The sequence below is a fragment of the Vicugna pacos genome, chromosome X (genome assembly GCF_048564905.1).
Source record: "Vicugna pacos chromosome X, VicPac4, whole genome shotgun sequence".
Lineage (NCBI taxonomy): Eukaryota > Metazoa > Chordata > Mammalia > Artiodactyla > Camelidae > Vicugna > Vicugna pacos.
The window spans coordinates 18250665-18270024 of NC_133023.1; the positions used below are offsets into that span (position 1 = coordinate 18250665).

Below are 19360 nucleotides of genomic sequence, written 5' to 3' on the forward strand. Positions count from 1 at the left end.
TCAGTGTTTGTTGGTTTGTGTGTTGGAAGTTGACCGGCTTTGTGCTGTCGTGTCACTAGGTGGAGATGTAGCATTGTTTGGTGGTGTAGCCACAGCACAGAGAGTGAGTCTTGATTTCTTTTCTTCTTATAAAAGTACTTAAGAGATATTTGGTGAGTTTTATTATACCCTAGGAAAAAACTTGTGAATTTCATATAATTCTGAGTTTTGATTTTCTTTGTTAGGGTTTAAATTCAGTCCTACTTTAATGTCTATTTTCACACTGATCAACTCTTTTAAAATTTTTTTCTCCTCTTGCTAACATTTCCATTGCCTATCCCTCATTATTTCATCTGACATAATCTGATGTCCCTAACCGTGGTTCTTTATAGTGGTTTGATTCTAAAAGTTTAATAAAATAAGAATATTTACTCTGAGGTCAAATATTATATAAAATTTCAATTTGGTAGCAGTAGGAACCACAGCTTATAGTCTGAACATATCCTAATCTTATCTTTGTATTATTTCAGGTTGACATTGTCAAATTGTAATATATTTAAATTCTATATGGCTTATTTTCCCCCCCTTTTTTTCTTTCCTTCCTCCTCTCTTTCTCTTAATTTTTTTTAAAGGTTGATAATGTCAAATGTTAACATATTTAAATTCCATCAGGGTTATTTTTCCCCCCTTTCTTCCTTCCTTCCTTCCCGTCTCTTACCTCTTGAATCTTAAATTCAATTATTGATGTGGGGAATCTGGAAGGAGTACCAGCCTGTCTCCAGAGAGCTGGTATCCAGTTGAGGACATTGCAAATGTGACCGTGAAGCATTTTAAACTAATTTGAATGTCTGAGCTTTAGAAATTGTAAAGGTGGAACTGAAAAAAACTTCTTGCTTTGGAAGACAGTCTGGCTGTTCTTCAAACGTTTAAACATACAGCTACCATATGATCAAGCAATTTTCTCTCCTAGGTATATACCCGAAAGAAATGAAAATGTATCTTCACACACACACAAAAGCGTGGGCATGACTGTTCATAGCAATGTGAATGAACATATGAATGTTCATTTGTAATAGCCAAAAAGTAGAAATAATCCAAATGTCCATCAACGGATACGTGAATGAACAAAATGTGATATATTTGTACAATGCAATATTAATAAAGCAATAAAAAGGAATGAAGTATTGATGCATGCTATAACATAAGTGACCCTCGAAAACACGCTAAGTAAAAGAAACAGACATAAAAGGCCACATATCGTATGATTCCATTTATATGAAATGTCCAGAATAGCAAAATTATAAACACAGAGCAGATCGGTGCTTGCCTCCGGCTGGACGAGGAGTAATGACTGTTAATGGTTATGGAGTTTCTTTTTGAGGGTGATGAAAATGTAAACTTAATTTTGGTGATGAATGTACCACTCTGCTAATACACTAAAAATCATTGAATTGTATGTGCATTTTAAATGGATGACTTGTATAAGAATTATATCTCAATAAAGCTATTTTTAAAAGTAAATTATCAAAAGGTTTAAGATGTATCAAACCAAGGAGTATTTATTGACCATCTAACAGGCATAGAATGAGTTCTCTGTGAGTTACCAAACAAGTGTAAGCCACAAACCCTGACCTCAGATTGCTTGCAACTCAAGAGACAAGGCACACACGCAGTAAAAAATAAAGCACTTAGCTTTCTGAATTTGTTCCCCATCCTTTGGATGTAACTTCTCGAATTCTGTTTTCTATCTGCCTCTGTAGTGGCCTTGATCTTACCCTTTGTCGGTTTTTTCCCTTGCAGAAGCAAACTGTTGCTCCTCAGACTTTGGTAAATAACAGCCCCAACTCATTCCCTTTAACTAACCTAAAGGACATTTCTAAACAAGAGTAATGTCTCCAGTAACTTATATTGTGTGGCTCCTGGAAACTGATTTATTCAGCCAATACTTGTTGCTGTTTCATTTATAAGTAACTGGCAGATCTTAAGACTGTCAGCATTATTATTTTTGAAATTACAGCAAATACCTTTTTAGTAGTTTAGTCAGGTTGCATGCTATTTAGAAGTATAGTCTTGAGTTTATAGACATTCATGAAAAATGCCTTTCAGGAAAGATTTGAAAGTTACACAAAGACATGTTTAGTATAGAGCTGGCTGTATCATTATTAGTGCAGCATTTTGATATTGTTGTGGTCATGAAAACTAAAGAAAGAGATTTTGGATCAGTTAGGGTAATTCTTTTATAAGTGAAAAAGGCTATTTTTTAAGGCAGTAGTTGATTAATTCTCAGTCTGTCAGGTTACAAGTTGTCCTTGTTTGTTTATTCTGTTAAATCTCTCTCCCTCTCTCTGAGTCCATGCTATCAGTGCACCAGCTAAACTCTTTTCTCTCTTTGCAGATGCGTATGAAACCGCCAAGATGCTGTGTGAACAGTATTACCTGGTTGCTCCAGAGCTGGAAGTTGAAGAATTCAATGGTAAACGAAAAATAATTTTAACCTTAAATACAAAGAAGCTGGCTAAAAAACTGATTATACCTGAGCTATATTTCAGTGAGATGTTCAAATTATGCTGCTTTTTCATCTTTTGTGTCTTTTTGAAACCTTTTCTTTATCTTTGGTCAATGAATTTTTGTACAGGACTGTGTTATTAGAACTCCCAAGTTCTTGAAACGAAAGTGATCAAGGTAGAAGCTGGTCAAAGATAGAAATAAGCAGTTCTCAAAATAACTAATGCAGTCAGTAAACATGGAAAAGTGTTAAGCTTTGCTAATCAAAGTACAAAGGAAAACAGAGAAATGCCATGTTTGTCTTTCAAAATGGCAATGATTAAAAAAACATTTTAATGCTTTGAATTGGTCCCCAGAAAAAATGTTCTCTCACCAACACTTATACATTTCTGGTGTAAGTTTAAATTGGTAGAGCCTTTCTAAAAACAAAAGGCTAACAATATTCTTTCTCAAAAAATTATAAGAAAATAGAGATGTGCACAGATGCACATAAGAATGACAATCACAGTGGTTTTCTTATAGAGAAAAATAAGAAAACAACCCAAGCTTTCCATAGTGACAATTATTTAAATAAACTGTGGTACACCTATAAGGTAGAATACTACACAGCCATTCAAAGTAATGCTTTAAGGAATATTTAATGTATGGGAAAAGTTGAATTTTTTTTAAACACAGGCCATAAAAGTTTGTAATAGTGCAAGTTCATTGGAAGATATATTGAAAGGTTTATCTCACCAAAATACAAACAACAGCTCTCTGGATAGTGGGGTTTTAGCTGAGTTTTATATTAATAGTATGAAACTATTATTTACATGTTCCTTTTTTTATTCACAAGCTACGAAAGAGACACGCTTCTTGTAAAACTACAAACATAAATGCAGAGTAAAAGGGAACGTCCCCACTACTCTCTCCCGTACAGAGTTTTGGTTTTTACATAATTGGGGTTGAAACCATTTGTGTTTTTACTTGTGTATTTCACTTCACCTTAAAGATCTTTGCATGTATTATTGTCATTTAGAGATTATTTATTTAATAATTTCCCATTGAGTGGACATTTAGGGTTTCTTTTTTTTAATTCTTATTTTTTATTGAAGTGTAGTCGATTTACAATGTTAGTTTCAGGTGTACAACAAAGTGATTCAGTTATACATATACATACATATATATTTTTAGATTTTTTTCCATTACAGCTCGTTACAAGAAATTGAATATAGTTCCCTGTGCTATACAGTAGGTTCTTGTTGCTTATCTATTTTATATATAGTACTGTGTATCTATCTGTTAATCCCAAACTCCCAATCTAATTTTCCCATATGCCATATAATGAGGAATGAAAGGTGTGGGTGTGTGTGTTTGAAGGGAGGGGAAATCTGTGGACGTGTGGAAGTATTTTTGTAGGTTAGATTCTTAGAAGTAGAATGACTGAGTCTTACTATATGGGCACTTATAATTAAACATAAACCACATTCCCTCTCAAAAATATTCCAAAAATATATTTCTCTTATAATGAGATCACAGCATGAGGACTTAGGCTGCTGTTGTAGGACAATTGCCCTTACATTCTGCTAGGAGGTATGGAACCAGAGCTGCTGTCAAAGTCCACTGGGTTCTCTGAGAAGAGTTGTATTTTGAATAAATACACCACCAGCACAAGTGGATTTTGTTTATGTATTCCTGAGTAGAAGCATCTTTTTTTTTTTTGATAGAGGGGAGGTAATTAGGTTTACTTATTTATTTTTTTTTAGAGAAGGTACTGGGGATCGAACCCAGGACCTCATGCATACTAAGCATGTGTTCTACCACTTGAGCTATACCCTCCCCCAGAAACATCTTAATATTCTCTTTCTTCCTAATGGCTAGATGGAGCCTGACCTCACTGTCCGGATTTCTATTTGTCAAATACGGAGCTTAACTCACCAGTAGTGGTCAGCTTCTCTTTTGCTTCAATGGCAGCCTCATTCACTCTGAAGGCAGAGCAGTGAGCCTGTCCTTGCTGATTCCTGGGTGCCAGCTGGGTCAGCACAGTGAGGCTGTCACTCTGGGCAGTGCACCCCCCAAGGGGAGAAATTTTCCACCTATTTTTGGCACTGTCTCATGCATGATTTGGGGGGCCCTTTCCCCATCACTAAGAGAAGTGAATACTGGTGGTTACAGGTCGCCTCTAGTTTCCTGTTGCTTGGGTGGTGTATTTATGATTTATACTTCCTGTTTCTTGACTGCCAAAGCTCTTTGCGAGCACAGTTAGGTACTGCACATGCACTCTAACGAGCTCCGTGTGAGAGATAGGTCAGAGGTTGGTCCTGAACATTTTAAGCAGATGCTGTGGCTTTGTAACAAGACAGAGCCAGATTCAATGGATTCATTTTCAGAGCCTGTGCGAACCAGCATAGCATCCCCGTTCAGGGTGCTTCTGTTCCCCAGGGGGTGTCTTTAACAGTAGTCAGTGATAGCGCTCACTGCCCTCTGCTCAGCACTTGAGAGGAGTGAGGCCGCCTTCAACCCAAAAGAAGACTTTGTTGCTACTTGGGAATTTAAGTTCTGTTAGTTTGACATGTTATCTCTTTTTCTGAATTTTTTATTTTTTTCTTTCCCAACGGAGACCCCTGAGAAAGTAGTAACTAGGATTATGTAGAACGCACTGTGCAAACACCATCAGTATTTACCAGTCACCACTAGAATTCTCAATATTGGGGGCTAGCTAGAGTGCACTTCCTTTATTGTCTTCTCTGGAACACATTTAACAGGAATATTAAAAATCACAGAATTTTATTTACCTTTTATCAGATTTCTTATATTTCTGATTAGCTACCTGCGGCAACCCATGTGGGTTTCTCCAAAGACAGGTAGCCATTCCACCATCATTTTAACATCCTCATTTTCTTGAGAAATAAGTTGCCAAAGCATTAAGCCAGTCAGCAGTTGCACCTTACCTTTTTGCATCCATGTGATAAGGCAGCGTGACTTAGGGGAAATATGTGAACTCGGTAGCCAGCCAGGCAGTGGCAATCTGGATTCTGACACTTAGGAGACAAGTCACTTCACCTTTGACACTCAGCTTCCTCATCTGTAAGCTCACCTTGTGAGGCGATGGAAGGGTCGTGTTTCTAGGGCTGCAGATATAACACCAGACACAGACTAGAAATCTAATAAAGGGTGGCTGCCGGAAGTCAGGGTTGACTTGGGAAAGATAAGACTTATGCTTACCACTTACATTTCTTCACCATTTCTAGATTAGTTTTTCCTGTCAAGTGGTTGATTCATAGTTCTAGGTTTGGTGGGAAATGTAAAAATTTCAATTCATGCCATGTATATTTTGTTCTAAGAGGGTTCATAGAAAAGTATGTGTCTATCCTGGGATCTTTGACCTCTGGTTTCCCCATATTGGATACTTCTGTGGATATTGTCAGTCAAGTGGTTCTACACAAGAATCAAAAAATCGTTACTAGTAGCTCTGTTAACACTGTAGAAATTAATTTTTCAGTTGTGGTAATAGCTAATATTTATTGACTGCTTACTGTGTGGCAGGCTCTGTGTAAATTAATTTATCACTATTGTCTCATTTAATCCTTATATTAACCCAGTGAGATATGTACTGTGCCCATTTCAGAAATGGAATTCTGGAAGCCCAAATGGGTTAAATTCCTGTTAGTATACAGCCCTCCCTCGGTATCTGCAGGGGATTGGTTCCAGGCCCCCCCACGTATACCAAAATTTGTTGATGCTCAAGCCCCTTAAATAAAATGGGAGAGTATAGTCAGCCCTCTGCATCCGCGGATTCAACCAACTGCAGGTCGAGTTTCTCTTCCATTTCTCTTAAATGAATTTTTTCTGCTTAGCTTCCAGGTTTTTTTCCCCACTCTTTATAGGAGAACTATCTGAAAAAAAAATTCTTTATAGCCTATATAGAGTTCTGTTGGCATTTGTTAAATGTCATTTCACCTAATGGTATTTGGAGCAATGATTATGCAGATAGACTTCTTATTTCTTGAGTCTTGAGCACAAAAAGCCGGGACCATTTTTTCCATTGACTTTTAAAAATGTGCCCTTAGATGGAAAAAGTCGTGTTCCATTTAAGTTTTGTTTTAGAAAGCCAGCAAGCATCGATTAAGGGTCTACTGCATAAAAGCCACTGGACCCAGGAGTAGGGAAGAGTCATGGACAGAAACACTGACATGGCCTCTAATGGAAGGGAAGAGCTCTAAACGATAATGTTCTCAAAGTAAAGTACAAGTAGTTGAGCAAGCCTTCAAATGGCTCTTAGAGAATACTGGTTGAACTGAATAGCAAACAAACAAAACAAAACTATCAAAGGTATTCTAATTTCCCTGAGATTTGTAGTGAAAAAAAGGTTGAATTCAGAAGGCTGTTTATATAACTAATCGTGCCTTCTGGTACAAGGTAGACTGAGCATTCAGCATGCTCCTAGTGCCCCGTTAACAGGAGAACAAAGGAACACGGGAGAAAAACAGCAAGGGAGCAGGGGTGCTCGTCAGTGGGCCACTGATCCCACCTCCTGCCAGAGACTAACCAGATAGAAGCACTCTGGCCGGTGGGACAGAGCAGAAGAAGCCATGGAGGAGGAGGCCGCAACAGCAGTAGTACCAGATTACCCTGGAGGGACTCTGGAAACAGAGTCGGGGGGTGCACAGGGCTGGATTGAGAAGTCAAAAGATGGCGGATAATTCAAAGCTGGTCTGAGGTGAAGTAAGGATGGGTGATGGGGTGCGGCTGGACTCTGGTCTGCCTGCAGACAGCCACGTGTAGGCAAAGGTCAAAATCAAAGGAGTTTCTTTGGGACCAACCTGGGAAAAACTAGGGCTGTTGGTGTAAGCGTCGCTATCCCAAAGTTAAGCCCTCTTCACTCAGGCGTTTGGGACACCCTCTGGTCAGGGTCCAGCTTGCTTTCTGCCCAGCCTAAAGCCAGTGGAAAGTCTTGACCAGGTACACAGAACTCCAAGCCAGCCTTCCTAGGGGAGGGCCCCAGGGGGAAGTGACCACCAGCTCCCTCAAATGAATAATCCAGTTCCTCATTCTTCAACAAGAATGTTCCAAGCAAGGTGTATCAGACCTCGGGTGAAAACCAGCAACACGAATGAAAACCTCCCTGGCATTAAAGTTCTCAGCCGTGCTGTCATGGTCAGAAGACACTGCCCCCTACCATTCTAAATGCTGGGGGAAAAATGGTTTTGAACCTAGAATTCTGTCCCTAGCTAAACCTCCAATCAAATGAATCAGAGGTACGAGGATTGAGGAATGTATCTACCATGCACACCTTTCTGACATGAGTTACCTGGCTGACTTGATAGTGTATATAATGTAGATATAAGAAATAGTGAAAAACATTAGATTTTCAATCAAAAGCAATTTGAGGGTGATGGCTGTGCAGCATGTTTGGCAAGCAATCTATTCTAATTGAAACATCTTGAAGAATGGAATGGACCCCACGCGGTAGAAAAGAGGCTGGAAGATCTTAGTGTTGCGGTGAGGAACGCCTACTTCTCTGTCCAGTTCCCTGAGAGGCAAGGTAGTTAGAAACTCCAGGAAATCCGTAAAACTGTGTAGGAAAGACACGGTCCAAATATTCAGCAACCTAAAAAGGGTAGCATGATTTTGAGCAGTTGGAGGTGGATAAAGTGAATCCATTTCGCCTTAAGGATTCTCCTTCCAGTGACGCATGAATCACGACACATTGGTCTCACAGGGAAGGAAACGTCATCCCGGCACACCCCTGCGGCCGCTCCACAGTGAGCAGTATTTCCCTAGTTATGTTACCAACACAGTCGATGTTTAGCTTTTTAGAAAGAGCCTATAGGCAAAGTACAGAGGAGTTCATTAGGGCTACAGAACAGGACATGAATAACATCACCCAGAAGACTGAAGCAGAAGTAGTAACGCATGGCTGCCTCTTCGTGCGGACTGTGGGGTGAGATGGTAAAGGATGGAAGGACCTTGACTTTCCTTCTTTAAAAAATTTTTGAAAATCTTTTGTGCATTAGTCCCCCCTTTTCCATGGAGGATATGTTCCAAGACCCTCAATGGATGCTTAAAGCCACAGATGGTACCAAACCCTGTATATACTGTTTTTTCCTGTGCATACATGCCTCTGATAAAGTTTAATTTATAAATTAGGCACAGAAAGAGATTAACAACAAGAACTATTAATAAGTTAGAATCATTATAGCAACATATTGTAATAAAAGTTACGTGAATGTGGTTTCTCTCTCTCTCTCAAAATATCTTGTACAGATTTAATGGCCTTTTCCATCTTAGCTAACCCCTTATCACTCTGTAGCCATGTGATAGTTTTGTAGTTTGAGGTGTGACAACAAAACTAGCACATATTTCTTCTTCCTCCTTCACAATTTCAGGGATAGAAGATTCATTCTTACTGTAGATCTTAGCAATGTCAGCATACAGTTTTTTTCCTTATAAAGGAGAGAACTTTCACCTTTTCAATTAAAGGAAACACTTCACAGCATCACTCTACTTGTGCTTTGGGACCATTATAAAATAAAGGCTACTTGAACACGAGCACTACTGTATTGCAACAGAGATCTGCTAACTGAGGTGGCTACTACGTAATGGGAGGGATCTATTGGACAAAGGGATGATTGACGTCCCGAGCAGGACGGACTGAGAAGGCACGAGATTTCCTCACACTACTGAGAACTTATGGATTGTTTGTTTCTAGAAGTTAACATTTAATATTTTCAAACCTCGTTTGACCTTGGGTAACAGAAACTGCAGCAAGCTAAACCAGGGACAAGGGGAGACTGTTGCTTATATTACGTAATAACTTTAAAAATAACTGATCATCAAAAGGATCAGGACTTCGAATCAAAAGCTCTTGGTTCAGGCATCCAGTTTCAGGCCTCTGCAAAGCCTGTGTCCCCAGCCAGCCACCCTGTGGGCCACCCGGTATCATCACGAGGGTTCAATTGGATAATGTGTGTGCAAGCTCTTTGTAAACTGCTAAGAAACAAACAAATGTTCACTCTCCTTTATGTTACTGTTAATTACTTTATTAGAGGAAGTGGTAAGGTTGAAATTATAACATGGGTGTTTTGCTTGAGAAAGTTTCCGTAATTTCGGTCTCTTAAAGGTCTCAGGATTCGAGGTTTCTTGTATTTTCCTCAGAAGATTGCTGATGCGAGGAGAAAGGGCTGTAGGTCTCTGGGGGGGGGGTTCTGCTAGCTGTCAGTAGTGTGCCTTTTTCTCATAATTTAATAGAACTTAACATTGCTGTTTAGTCCAGTTCACCAAGAAGATGTGCCCCCTTTCCTCTGTGGCTTCACATTTCCCTGGCTGACCATTGTGGTCAGTGAGGGGGGACCCCATTTTGAAAAACACCAAGCGATATTTGGATGACCGTATGTAATGCTCAGAACATGACAAAGGTGATGACATTCCAGTTTTGCTCAGCTGAGTTCCAAAGAGAGAACTTTGCCCCAGATCACATAGCTGGTAAGTGAAGGAGCTGGATTTCAACCCAGGTTTGTTGGACTTCACAGCACATGCTTTTGCTCAACCCTGCCTTTAGAGATGGAAGCCTAAACTAGCCTTTTGTAGAGTTCTTTTTTATGTACTTGGAAATTATGATGCAAACAGCATTCTTGACTTTCTTCTAGTTTTGGTCCTTAATCATTGACGATTTTGTCTCTGTTTTCAGCCAAAGCTCCAGACAAACCTATTCAGGTAGTTTATGTGCCCTCACATCTGTTTCACATGCTATTTGAGTTATTCAAGGTAAGTGGAATTTAAAAACATGGAAAAAAGTCTTCATTTTAAATTACTTTGATTCAGGGCATAATGGATTCATTAGATTAGCATAAGAAAAAGGTTTTGCATAACCATTTTTAAAATTCTATTTCTGATATCCTGTGGGTTTTATAATTTGTACACTGTGAGATGAAAAATTGCTGTGTACAGTATAGTTTTTGTGAATATTAGTACATGTTGATTTTGAAGCTTAATTGTACTTTAGTGACTTTCTGTAAAATCCATACTGTTTTTTCTTCAGCTATGAGATTAGAGATGCTTTTTAGTTTCCAAACCTGGCAAAGGCTTTCTTGGTGGTAGCCAGGTCAAAATAAAAACATGTTTATGCATCTGTGCTTCTGAACACTAACCATGTAGGTCCATTAGCACTTGTTCTAGTCCTGAAAGAGACACTAGGACTTTTACATATTTGAATCAGTTCAGAAAATTCAGAATATCTGACAGAGGCAGAGGGGAAAGATGGGGAAGGGCTGGACCCAAAAAGACTACCCCCAAAAAAAAGAAAAAAGAAAAAAACTCTTCAGACTCTACAGCTTAAGCTGTTGCTTTCATTAGCCAGTAGCTAATGGCATGAAGTGGCAGTATTTTGGCACAAGGAGTTTGAGATAAAATTTCATTTCTTCCAATGTGTAAAACCCTAAATTGAACACCTGAAAAATCAGTTATGCTGATTTGCTTCCCAGAATTATCATGTTACTGATGTGACTCTCAAGGTTGAAATGGGCATCCAGTTGTGGACTTTCTCTTCAGCAGCTGTGGCTTTTTCAGAATTTCTTTTTACCTGACATTTCATCTACTTTTTTTTTTTCAGCAGAATGATTAATTTTTGTGGGAAGCATGAATCCTCTCAGGTTTTCTGTCTTCTTTAGAGGAAGAGTGCTCCGTAAATGCAGACTGATAAATGGGATTTAAAGCACATCAGTGAGCCTTTGCAGCCCCATTACATGTGATAAAAAACATTCCTCTTGGTTAAGAGTTGAATCATTTAAATACCCCAAAGGAGAGACAAAAAGAAAAAAAAGAAGGAAAGAAAAATGAGTATTTAGTATGGCAGATGAGACCAAAATGAGATGAAAAACAAAATAAAGCATCAGGAAATTTTTCCTTGATCTGAACACACATTTGGTTAAGTTCTTTAGAGGGGGGAAAAGGTGCCGTAGAAATCCAACTCATAGTTGCCCCACAAAAGAACGGTTGAGTAGAGGTAATCTTGTGCTAGTTTCTTTTTTTAAAATTGTAGTTTGTGAGTTGGTGGTATGCTAAAAGAAAAGGTCTTGTGATTTCAGAACTCAATGAGAGCAACAGTCGAACTGTATGAAGATAAAAAAGAGAGCTACCCATCTGTTAAAACCCTTGTTACTCTGGGTAAAGAAGACTTATCCATTAAGGTATCTGCTCTATTCGTATGTATACTTGTGTTATCAATTAATTTAATAGTGTGTAAGCATTGAGGAATGAAAGGGAAGGGAAGAGAACTGACCCTGAGTGTCTTGCTCGTAAGTACTGCATTAGATCTTTGGCTTAAGTTACCTCATTTAAATTTCATTAGAACCCCATTTTTTAGGGAGCTGAACAAGGGTCTCAAACCCAAGCCTATTGGATCCTAAGTGGGATCCTAAATGCACTCCACTGCCTCCTTTGTTTTGCACTGTTCACTAAGGGACCGTATTTCATTGGGGGTTCAAGCCCTTGCATGGTTTAGAGTAACCTGATACGTGCTTTATTTATTTAATGAACTCCTTGCCCCCTTCTAAGTGTAGATTGATGACTTCTCCTTCTTTTCCTTCTCCTTCTCCTTTTTCTTATTTTAACATTTTATACATTACAGATAAGTGACCTAGGTGGTGGGGTCCCGCTACGAAAAATAGATCGTCTCTTTAACTACATGTATTCAACTGCTCCAAGACCTAGCCTGGAGCCCACAAGAGCTGCCCCTCTGGTAAGTATCTGAAACCGCTGCTTCAGAAAAGACCATTAGGAGAAGGGACAGAGCCGGCTGTCTCCCGGGGTTGGCACGTTAGCTGTGTTAAACTTGAATGTGTTCTGCATGGTTTGAAGGAGGGGGGATTTTATGCCACTACTTCTTTCTATATAAATCGTTTGGACGCAGATTTCTTTCTTAATTTGTGTCTAAGAAACAGTCAGAGGTGAGTGCCTACCTCCCCAGTACAGAGAAAAAGCATTTCCCTGTGGATAAGACTCCTACCAGAGTGCCATTTACCGCCCGGCGCTCCCCTCGAAGCGGGTGGAAGCGTGATAGCAGGTGAGCGGGGAGCAGCACAGCGGGGATGGCTGCAGCTGGCCCTGGGCGCTTGGGCGCTGCATTCCACAGAGCACCACGTCACCCAGGGCCTTTGAGCTTCCCCCGCCAAATTTGTGTATATAATTAAAATGTTAAATTATGAACACATTAAATTTTTCATATGAAATGACATAAGTAGGAAACCTATAGGTGGCGTCTGCATTTCCAGAGCCCTTTCTGTCTCACTGTGGAAATAACCTTCAGCCCTATTAAGGCAGCGAGGAAAGCCTCTGGTTACCATGGCAGCATTTAGATCCTGGTAGGGCCACACTTTCTTTCCCCACTGAGTGTTTCTAATTGACAAACAACAATTGAACCCTTTGTCATTAAACACAGCAACATAGCTATCAGTCTGCAAAATGGTTCAGGGTCTACGTTTTCATTTTCAAGTCCTACCTGACTGATAATCACATAAGATTATATTTTCTTTGTATGAATAAAATCCAACACTTAGCATCATTTATTCAAGACAGAGTTTGTTAACACAGCATGTTGAAAGCAGAGAGAAACTCATTTCTATAGGAGTCAAGAAAATTCTTGAAAGATCAATTTTGAAAGGCATTGCCTTGACCAGTTTCTGGTACCTACTTAAATAAATGTCACAAGGGAAAAAAAACCCCACTGCGAGCAAATACAGAGCCTTCCCCAGTGGTTTAGAAGGAATATGGATCATCTGGTTCAGGTCTCAAAATAGCATCTTGAGGACAGCTGTTATGTCATAGTTTTTTTAAAATGAAACTGAGCGATTGAATTAGGAGACCTTTAAGAAGTATGCATCCAACCTCCCATTTTATAGATGAGGAAGTAAGGTTAGTGCCTTGCCCCGAGTCATTGAGCTCATTATCGTCACAGCTGGCACGGCTACATCTGCATTCTGTCCAGTGTACCGCGTGCTCTCCTTTGGAAGAAATGCCTCTACTAGCATCTCTCCTGGTTAGTCAGCTCTCAGCTTTTCAGTGGGACTATGGCTATGAACTCCTGGAAAACAATTTCCTCATCAAACACCTTACTGTGTTACAGCTCTGTGCCGTGACACACACATTTCTTTTTCAGAAATGTCCCCCTAGCCAACTCCTATTGATCCTTTGACACTCTGGGAAGACTTGCCTGAACCTGACCAAACCCAAGGAGGAGGCCCCGCCTTTGCATCCCACGGGACTCTGGGCTTGCCTGTCTCCTCACACTCATATGGGCTCAGGAGTTCCTGGCTGTTCCCTGAGAGACCCGAGGGCAGGCTTGGGGCCTTGCTGGAATGGAGGAGGCAGGTTTCCTTGGCCCCTTCCTGGAGTACGCTGGGTCCTTTGCTGTGGTGACCGCAGTCCCCGCTGTGTCTATGTCGTCTTCACTACTGGCTGTATTCTGCCAGGCCCACAGCCCTTCAGTAATGGTGCTCTGTCACACCCAACCCTTTGAGTTAGGCCCCACCCCGAGGAAGGTGTCCAGGAAAGATGTTACAAAATGATCAAAAGCCATGGAACTGGGTAAAATCGCTGCTGTGCGGTAGCCAGAACTGCAGCTTCCATTTATGTACTTTTGCTGTGTCTTAGGCACTGTGCCAAGACTTTCCACTTCTTAAATCATTTAATTCTAAGAGCAGCTCTGAGATAAGCTTCTTATTACACTTTCAGTTGAGAAAACAGCGTCAGAGACATTGAGCAAACTGCTCACGGTGGCACAAAAAGTGGATTTTGCCTTAGGTCTGTCTGAGCCTAAAACCCACGCATCCGCTGCTGCGCGTGTTTCCCCCCAGCCTCCTTCGGTAGCCTGTCTGCAGACTTAATCAGAAGGGCCAAAGCTTGCAAAACAGCCCCTTCCCCTCCACCTAGAGGTTTTGAAACCAGCCTCAATTGTTCTTACTGCTTTCATCAATACCAGAGACCTTCCTACCACCTGAAAACCTGTTACTGCCAGTCAGGGTTCTATGACCTGGAGATCCGAGAGGATACTGGGCTTGTTTTCTTGCACATTGTAAAAATGTGCAGGCTGCCATGCGTCACAACACTGAAGCATTCCCAGAGTCTCGGGAAGTAGCCCTTAGGAGATTGCTTTCTTTTCATTGTGTTAGCCTTGGCACTGGTAGGTTTGAACTCCTGTGCTACTCAATTTAATTTGCACTTTAAAGAGCAAGGGAAACAGATAATGGAACTTTGGAATGATCTGGTTTAGTTTGGTTTTCAGTTCAGTCCCACTTGATTTGGGACTTGCTTTAACAAGGCTAAAAATTTGTTTTAAAATGCTCAGAAAGCATTAGTCAAAAATTGAAATATTTCTATTATTTCCAAACAAACATATGAGAAGTGCTTTTGCAGGGTGAAAATAGATTGTTTGCCATAGATAAGCAAATACTGTAAAGGTTGGATCAATAATTTATTTGCTTTAAGTGTGGATCAAGAATTTATTTTAATCTTCGGGGTGGTCCTCAGGCTAAACCTGTTAGCATTTTGTGCCTGTCTGACTATCGTTTTTTCTCGATAGGCTGGATTTGGTTATGGTTTGCCAATTTCTCGTCTGTATGCTAGATATTTTCAAGGAGATCTAAAACTCTATTCCATGGAAGGAGTGGGCACTGACGCTGTCATTTATTTGAAGGTACTGCATTTTATTTCTATTATATGAAGGCGTCTTTACTTTTTAAAGCTGTACATTCTGATAACTAATGGAGAATATCATCTCTTATATTCAGCTCAGATTTGCTTCAGTTTTATGTGAAAATCAAGTTATCTCCTACCTTTGATTTTATCCTCAGATATAGCGAAATAGGAAACATGGAGATGTAAAAACATAAATATTGATTTTTAAAACTGTAATTCTGAGTTGTGATTTTTTAAAAATTGCATATTCATTGAAAGGACTACTCTAAAAAGAGATTGGTTTTCATAAACTGAAGTCTTTTAGTCTTTGGCAACTTGCTGGCTTTCCCAAAGTTAGAAGAATTCAGTGATTATAATATGGTTACCTAAAAGGTTGATGAGATAACAGAGTTCTCTAACACAAGTTTTCTCATTCATTGGTGGTATCAGACTTTTATTTACTTCTAAACTCTAGAATATTTGGAGTATTTTTTGAATATGTGATATAGGCACATAGTACAAAATGTATAATCTACAAAAGGGAAAACGAAGTCTCTCCATTACTGGCCCCGAACCACCTGATTCTCTTTTCAAGAGGTGACCGTGGGTACCAGTTTCATGTGGATCCTCTTAGGAGTTGATTCTGCATTGATCAACATATAGGGGGGAATCTATTATTTTTTCACACAAGTGATTATTTTGGGACTTTGCTTTTTAAAAAAAAAACACTTTCCAATAGATCTTGGAAGTCTTTCCATATCTGTTCATATAGAACAGTTCCACCCTATTTAACAGCTACAGAGTGTGTCATATGTTATAAAGATAGCCAGTTGTTTGGAGTGTTTATCTTAGATGCCAGTGCCTATGAATGATGTGCTATTTGATATCACATTATGAGGTTATATTAATAAATCCACTGTGTATGAAACTATTTCTTCAGGGCCCCCTGGGGGTGTAGTTGCCCAGTGGACAATAGTGTTTGCTCTAAGACCATACAGTCAAGACAGCTGAGTATCTCACATCAGTATTAACTGAACTAAAATACTTTTTGTTCTGGTCATGTGTACATCAGTACTGGGTTTTCATGAGTGAATGTTTTTATTCCTTTAAAAAAAAAAGCTTCAATTTCACCCTGACCAGTCTAAGTAAACCACTCAAATGTAATTTTACTATAACTCCAAAAATATGTATCAAGGTGTCTGTAGCTTTAAATAGTAAAAGTTGGGTTCATACTTCACGTGAGAAAAATGACACTGTGGACCTTTGGTGTATATTTCTGTTTTTCCCTTAGGCTCTTTCAAGTGAATCATTTGAGAGACTTCCAGTTTTTAATAAGTCAGCATGGCGCCATTACAAGACCACACCTGAAGCCGACGATTGGAGCAATCCCAGCAGTGAACCCAGGGATGCCTCCAAATACAAGGCGAAGCAGTAATTTACCGCTTTTCTTTCTATTAGGAAGGATCTGATTTTTGTCCAGAGTGTACAATCCAGACAATTGATATTTTGAGCCAAATCTTTGTGGTTTTGTCCCTGGAAAAGCAAAGCAATCCCTAAAGAAAGAAAGATCGGAGTAGCTTTACACCCCAGACAGGAAGGATGGCAAGAATTGGGTAGCCAGAGTAGCAGTTCCAATAGAGGCCCTGATGCTCCAGGAGTCCTTGCCCCATGGAGGTATTAATAGCAGTAAGCAGGGTTTATTCTGCCATGAATCTTATTTAAAAAGTAACTACATCTGTAATTTGTCATCATCCGTAGAGATTAACAGAAGAGTGTTTAGAGAAAGTCTGTAGGTGCGGGTTGAAACTGGAAAAATAAAGAAGTTAAAATTATCAATCAAGATAAACAAATGTGGTTTATCCATATAGCGGAAAATTATTCAGCCTTTAGAAGGAATAGATTTCTGACACATACTACAATATGGATAAACCTTGAAGTCATTATGCTTAGTGAAATAAGCCAGACCCCCAAAGGACAAATATTGTATGATTCCATTTATGCAGGGTACCTGGAGACAGAAAGAAGAATGGTGTTTGCCAGGGGCAGAGAGCAGGGGGAAAGGGAACTTAGTGTTTAGTGGGTACAGAGTTGCAGTTGAGAAAGATGAAAAAGTTCCGGAGACGGACGGTGGTGATGGTTGCACAACACTGTGAATGTACTTAGTGCCACTGAATTGTACACTGTAAGAAACCTTTTTTTTTACCATCTTAACCAGATAGTAAATTTTATGTACAGTTTACCACAGTGAAAAAATGAAAAAGAGGAAAATTATCAATCACAGAATAATAAGTTTTACTACTTTATGGTAATAAGGACAATAATCCAATCTTTAGTTTCCAATTTTTTTTTCTTCTGACTACCCTTAAGGTCCAGTTCTAGCAACAGTAAGGATTCTGTTTATTTGTTTAAGTTAAAGTAACTTTTTAGTAATAGAAAAGCAGTATATGTATACTGTGAAATATTAGAAAATGTAAATAAGGAAAAAAAGAAAAGAGAAACTCCTATATTCCCACGACCCAGAAATGACCATTCTTAGAGCTTTGTATTCTTCCAGATATTTTGCAGTTTGAACATACATATATGTATTTTTCCCCAAATGCAATCATACTTTTCATACTGTTGTACAACCTGCTTTTATTTCACTTAACCATCCCCACCTTTCCATGTCAATAAATTTTCATCATGAAAATTCCCCTGATTTGTCCAAATGGGAAATCAATTCCAGGACCACATAACACATCTGAGTAGGTCTCAAGCTGTTTTTAGTCTAGAACAATTTTTTGTTGTTGAGAAACCGTACCAGTTGTCCTGCAAAAATGTCCCACTTTGATTTGTTTGATTTCTTCCTTGACATGTCATTTAATTTGTCCCCCTTTCCCTGTGTCTCCTATAAACTGGAAGTTCATCTAAAGGCTCAAAGGAGCAATTTTTTCTAGAATGTTTTATAAATACTATTGCAGAATTACACTATAAGACCCATGATATCTGGTTGATCCACCGTTAGTGATGGTAAAGACTGACCATAACTCAGATGATGGCTATCTTAGTATAGTTAATTTTCCCTTCTCAACTAAAAAGTAATCTGTGTAGTGTTATTTTGCCACCAGGCAACCACCACCTAATGATTTTTAGCACCAATTGATAAATTTGACCTGAATCAATAATTTTATGAACATTTATATAATGAAGAGGGTTTTTTTAAGTATCATTCCTTTGACGGTTATTAGCTGACATTCTGCTCTGAAGTTCTTCATCAGCTAAGGGCATTTAGGTACCTTTTGAAGTACAGTTCCTCCTGGTAAGGCAGGGCAAGCATTTAAATCTTTCCCTTGAATTACTAATTTTCAAGGTAAGAAGTTGAGTTAAAAAGCACCATAAATGGTGACAAATGAGCTTCTGGCTTTCTTGTTTTTAAGTATTATTATGAATATTATAGATCTTTATTGCTTTGATACGTTTCAACCAGTACTCAACATGTGTGTATATATATAAAATGCACAGATCTTGAGTTTACAGCTTGATGAATTTTCACATCTGTATTTCCAGCACCCAAAAAGGCTGCTTTCGAGTCAAACTCTTCTCCTTCCCTCCCCACCATATAAGCCTTATTCCAACTCTGTCTGCTTTTGCTGTATCTGATTCTCACTTCTTGAACTTAAAAGGAACACATAGTGTGTGCTCTTCTAGTGTCTGGCTTTCTGTGAGATTCAGCCATGTCACTGCATGTAGTGGCCATCTTTTTGATGTGAAAATTGGCACATCTTTGGCCAATGGAAGAGATTTCAAGCCAGATCCTCTGTGTTCCATTGAGAAAGCCCCGTTCCTCGTTGAAAGCTTCCTTGCTTTCTGGCCCAAGATGATGTCCTAGGCTTGTCTTACACTTTCCCTAGAATCAGCCATGATCCTGAAGGACTCCCGTTTCCTTCTAGTAGATATTAGAGACCCTAATCTGGGAGTTGGGGCTGTACATTACACCTCTTCTAGCCCCTTTTTCTGGAAAGACCTACAAAGATATGTTTTTTTAATCATTAAGTTCGTATTGATATTTTTATTCTGTTTTAACACTGCAGTGTATCTCCCTAATATATTTTAATTGTATACATTTCCTCTTACCCTGAAAACCTTGATTTATAAGATAGTACAACAGAAAGGTATTTGTATGCAAATAGTTTCTATAGCTTTGTGATTTGGTACCATGACAATAGCATTGGTCTTTTCTGATGAA

General features: G+C 39.2%; 1 protein-coding gene across 1 annotated transcript in view; it reads left to right on the plus strand.

Annotated features, from left to right (window-relative positions):
• The window catches only part of PDK3 (pyruvate dehydrogenase kinase 3), a 59550-nt gene that overhangs the window by 38420 nt on the left and 1770 nt on the right, over nucleotides 1-19360 (plus strand). The window contains exons 6-11 of the mRNA XM_006213011.4: nucleotides 2375-2452; nucleotides 10154-10230; nucleotides 11550-11651; nucleotides 12092-12202; nucleotides 15041-15154; nucleotides 16427-16566. Coding sequence (XP_006213073.1) covers nucleotides 2375-2452; nucleotides 10154-10230; nucleotides 11550-11651; nucleotides 12092-12202; nucleotides 15041-15154; nucleotides 16427-16566 — 622 coding nt within the window. The remainder of the gene's footprint in view (nucleotides 1-2374; nucleotides 2453-10153; nucleotides 10231-11549; nucleotides 11652-12091; nucleotides 12203-15040; nucleotides 15155-16426; nucleotides 16567-19360) is intronic.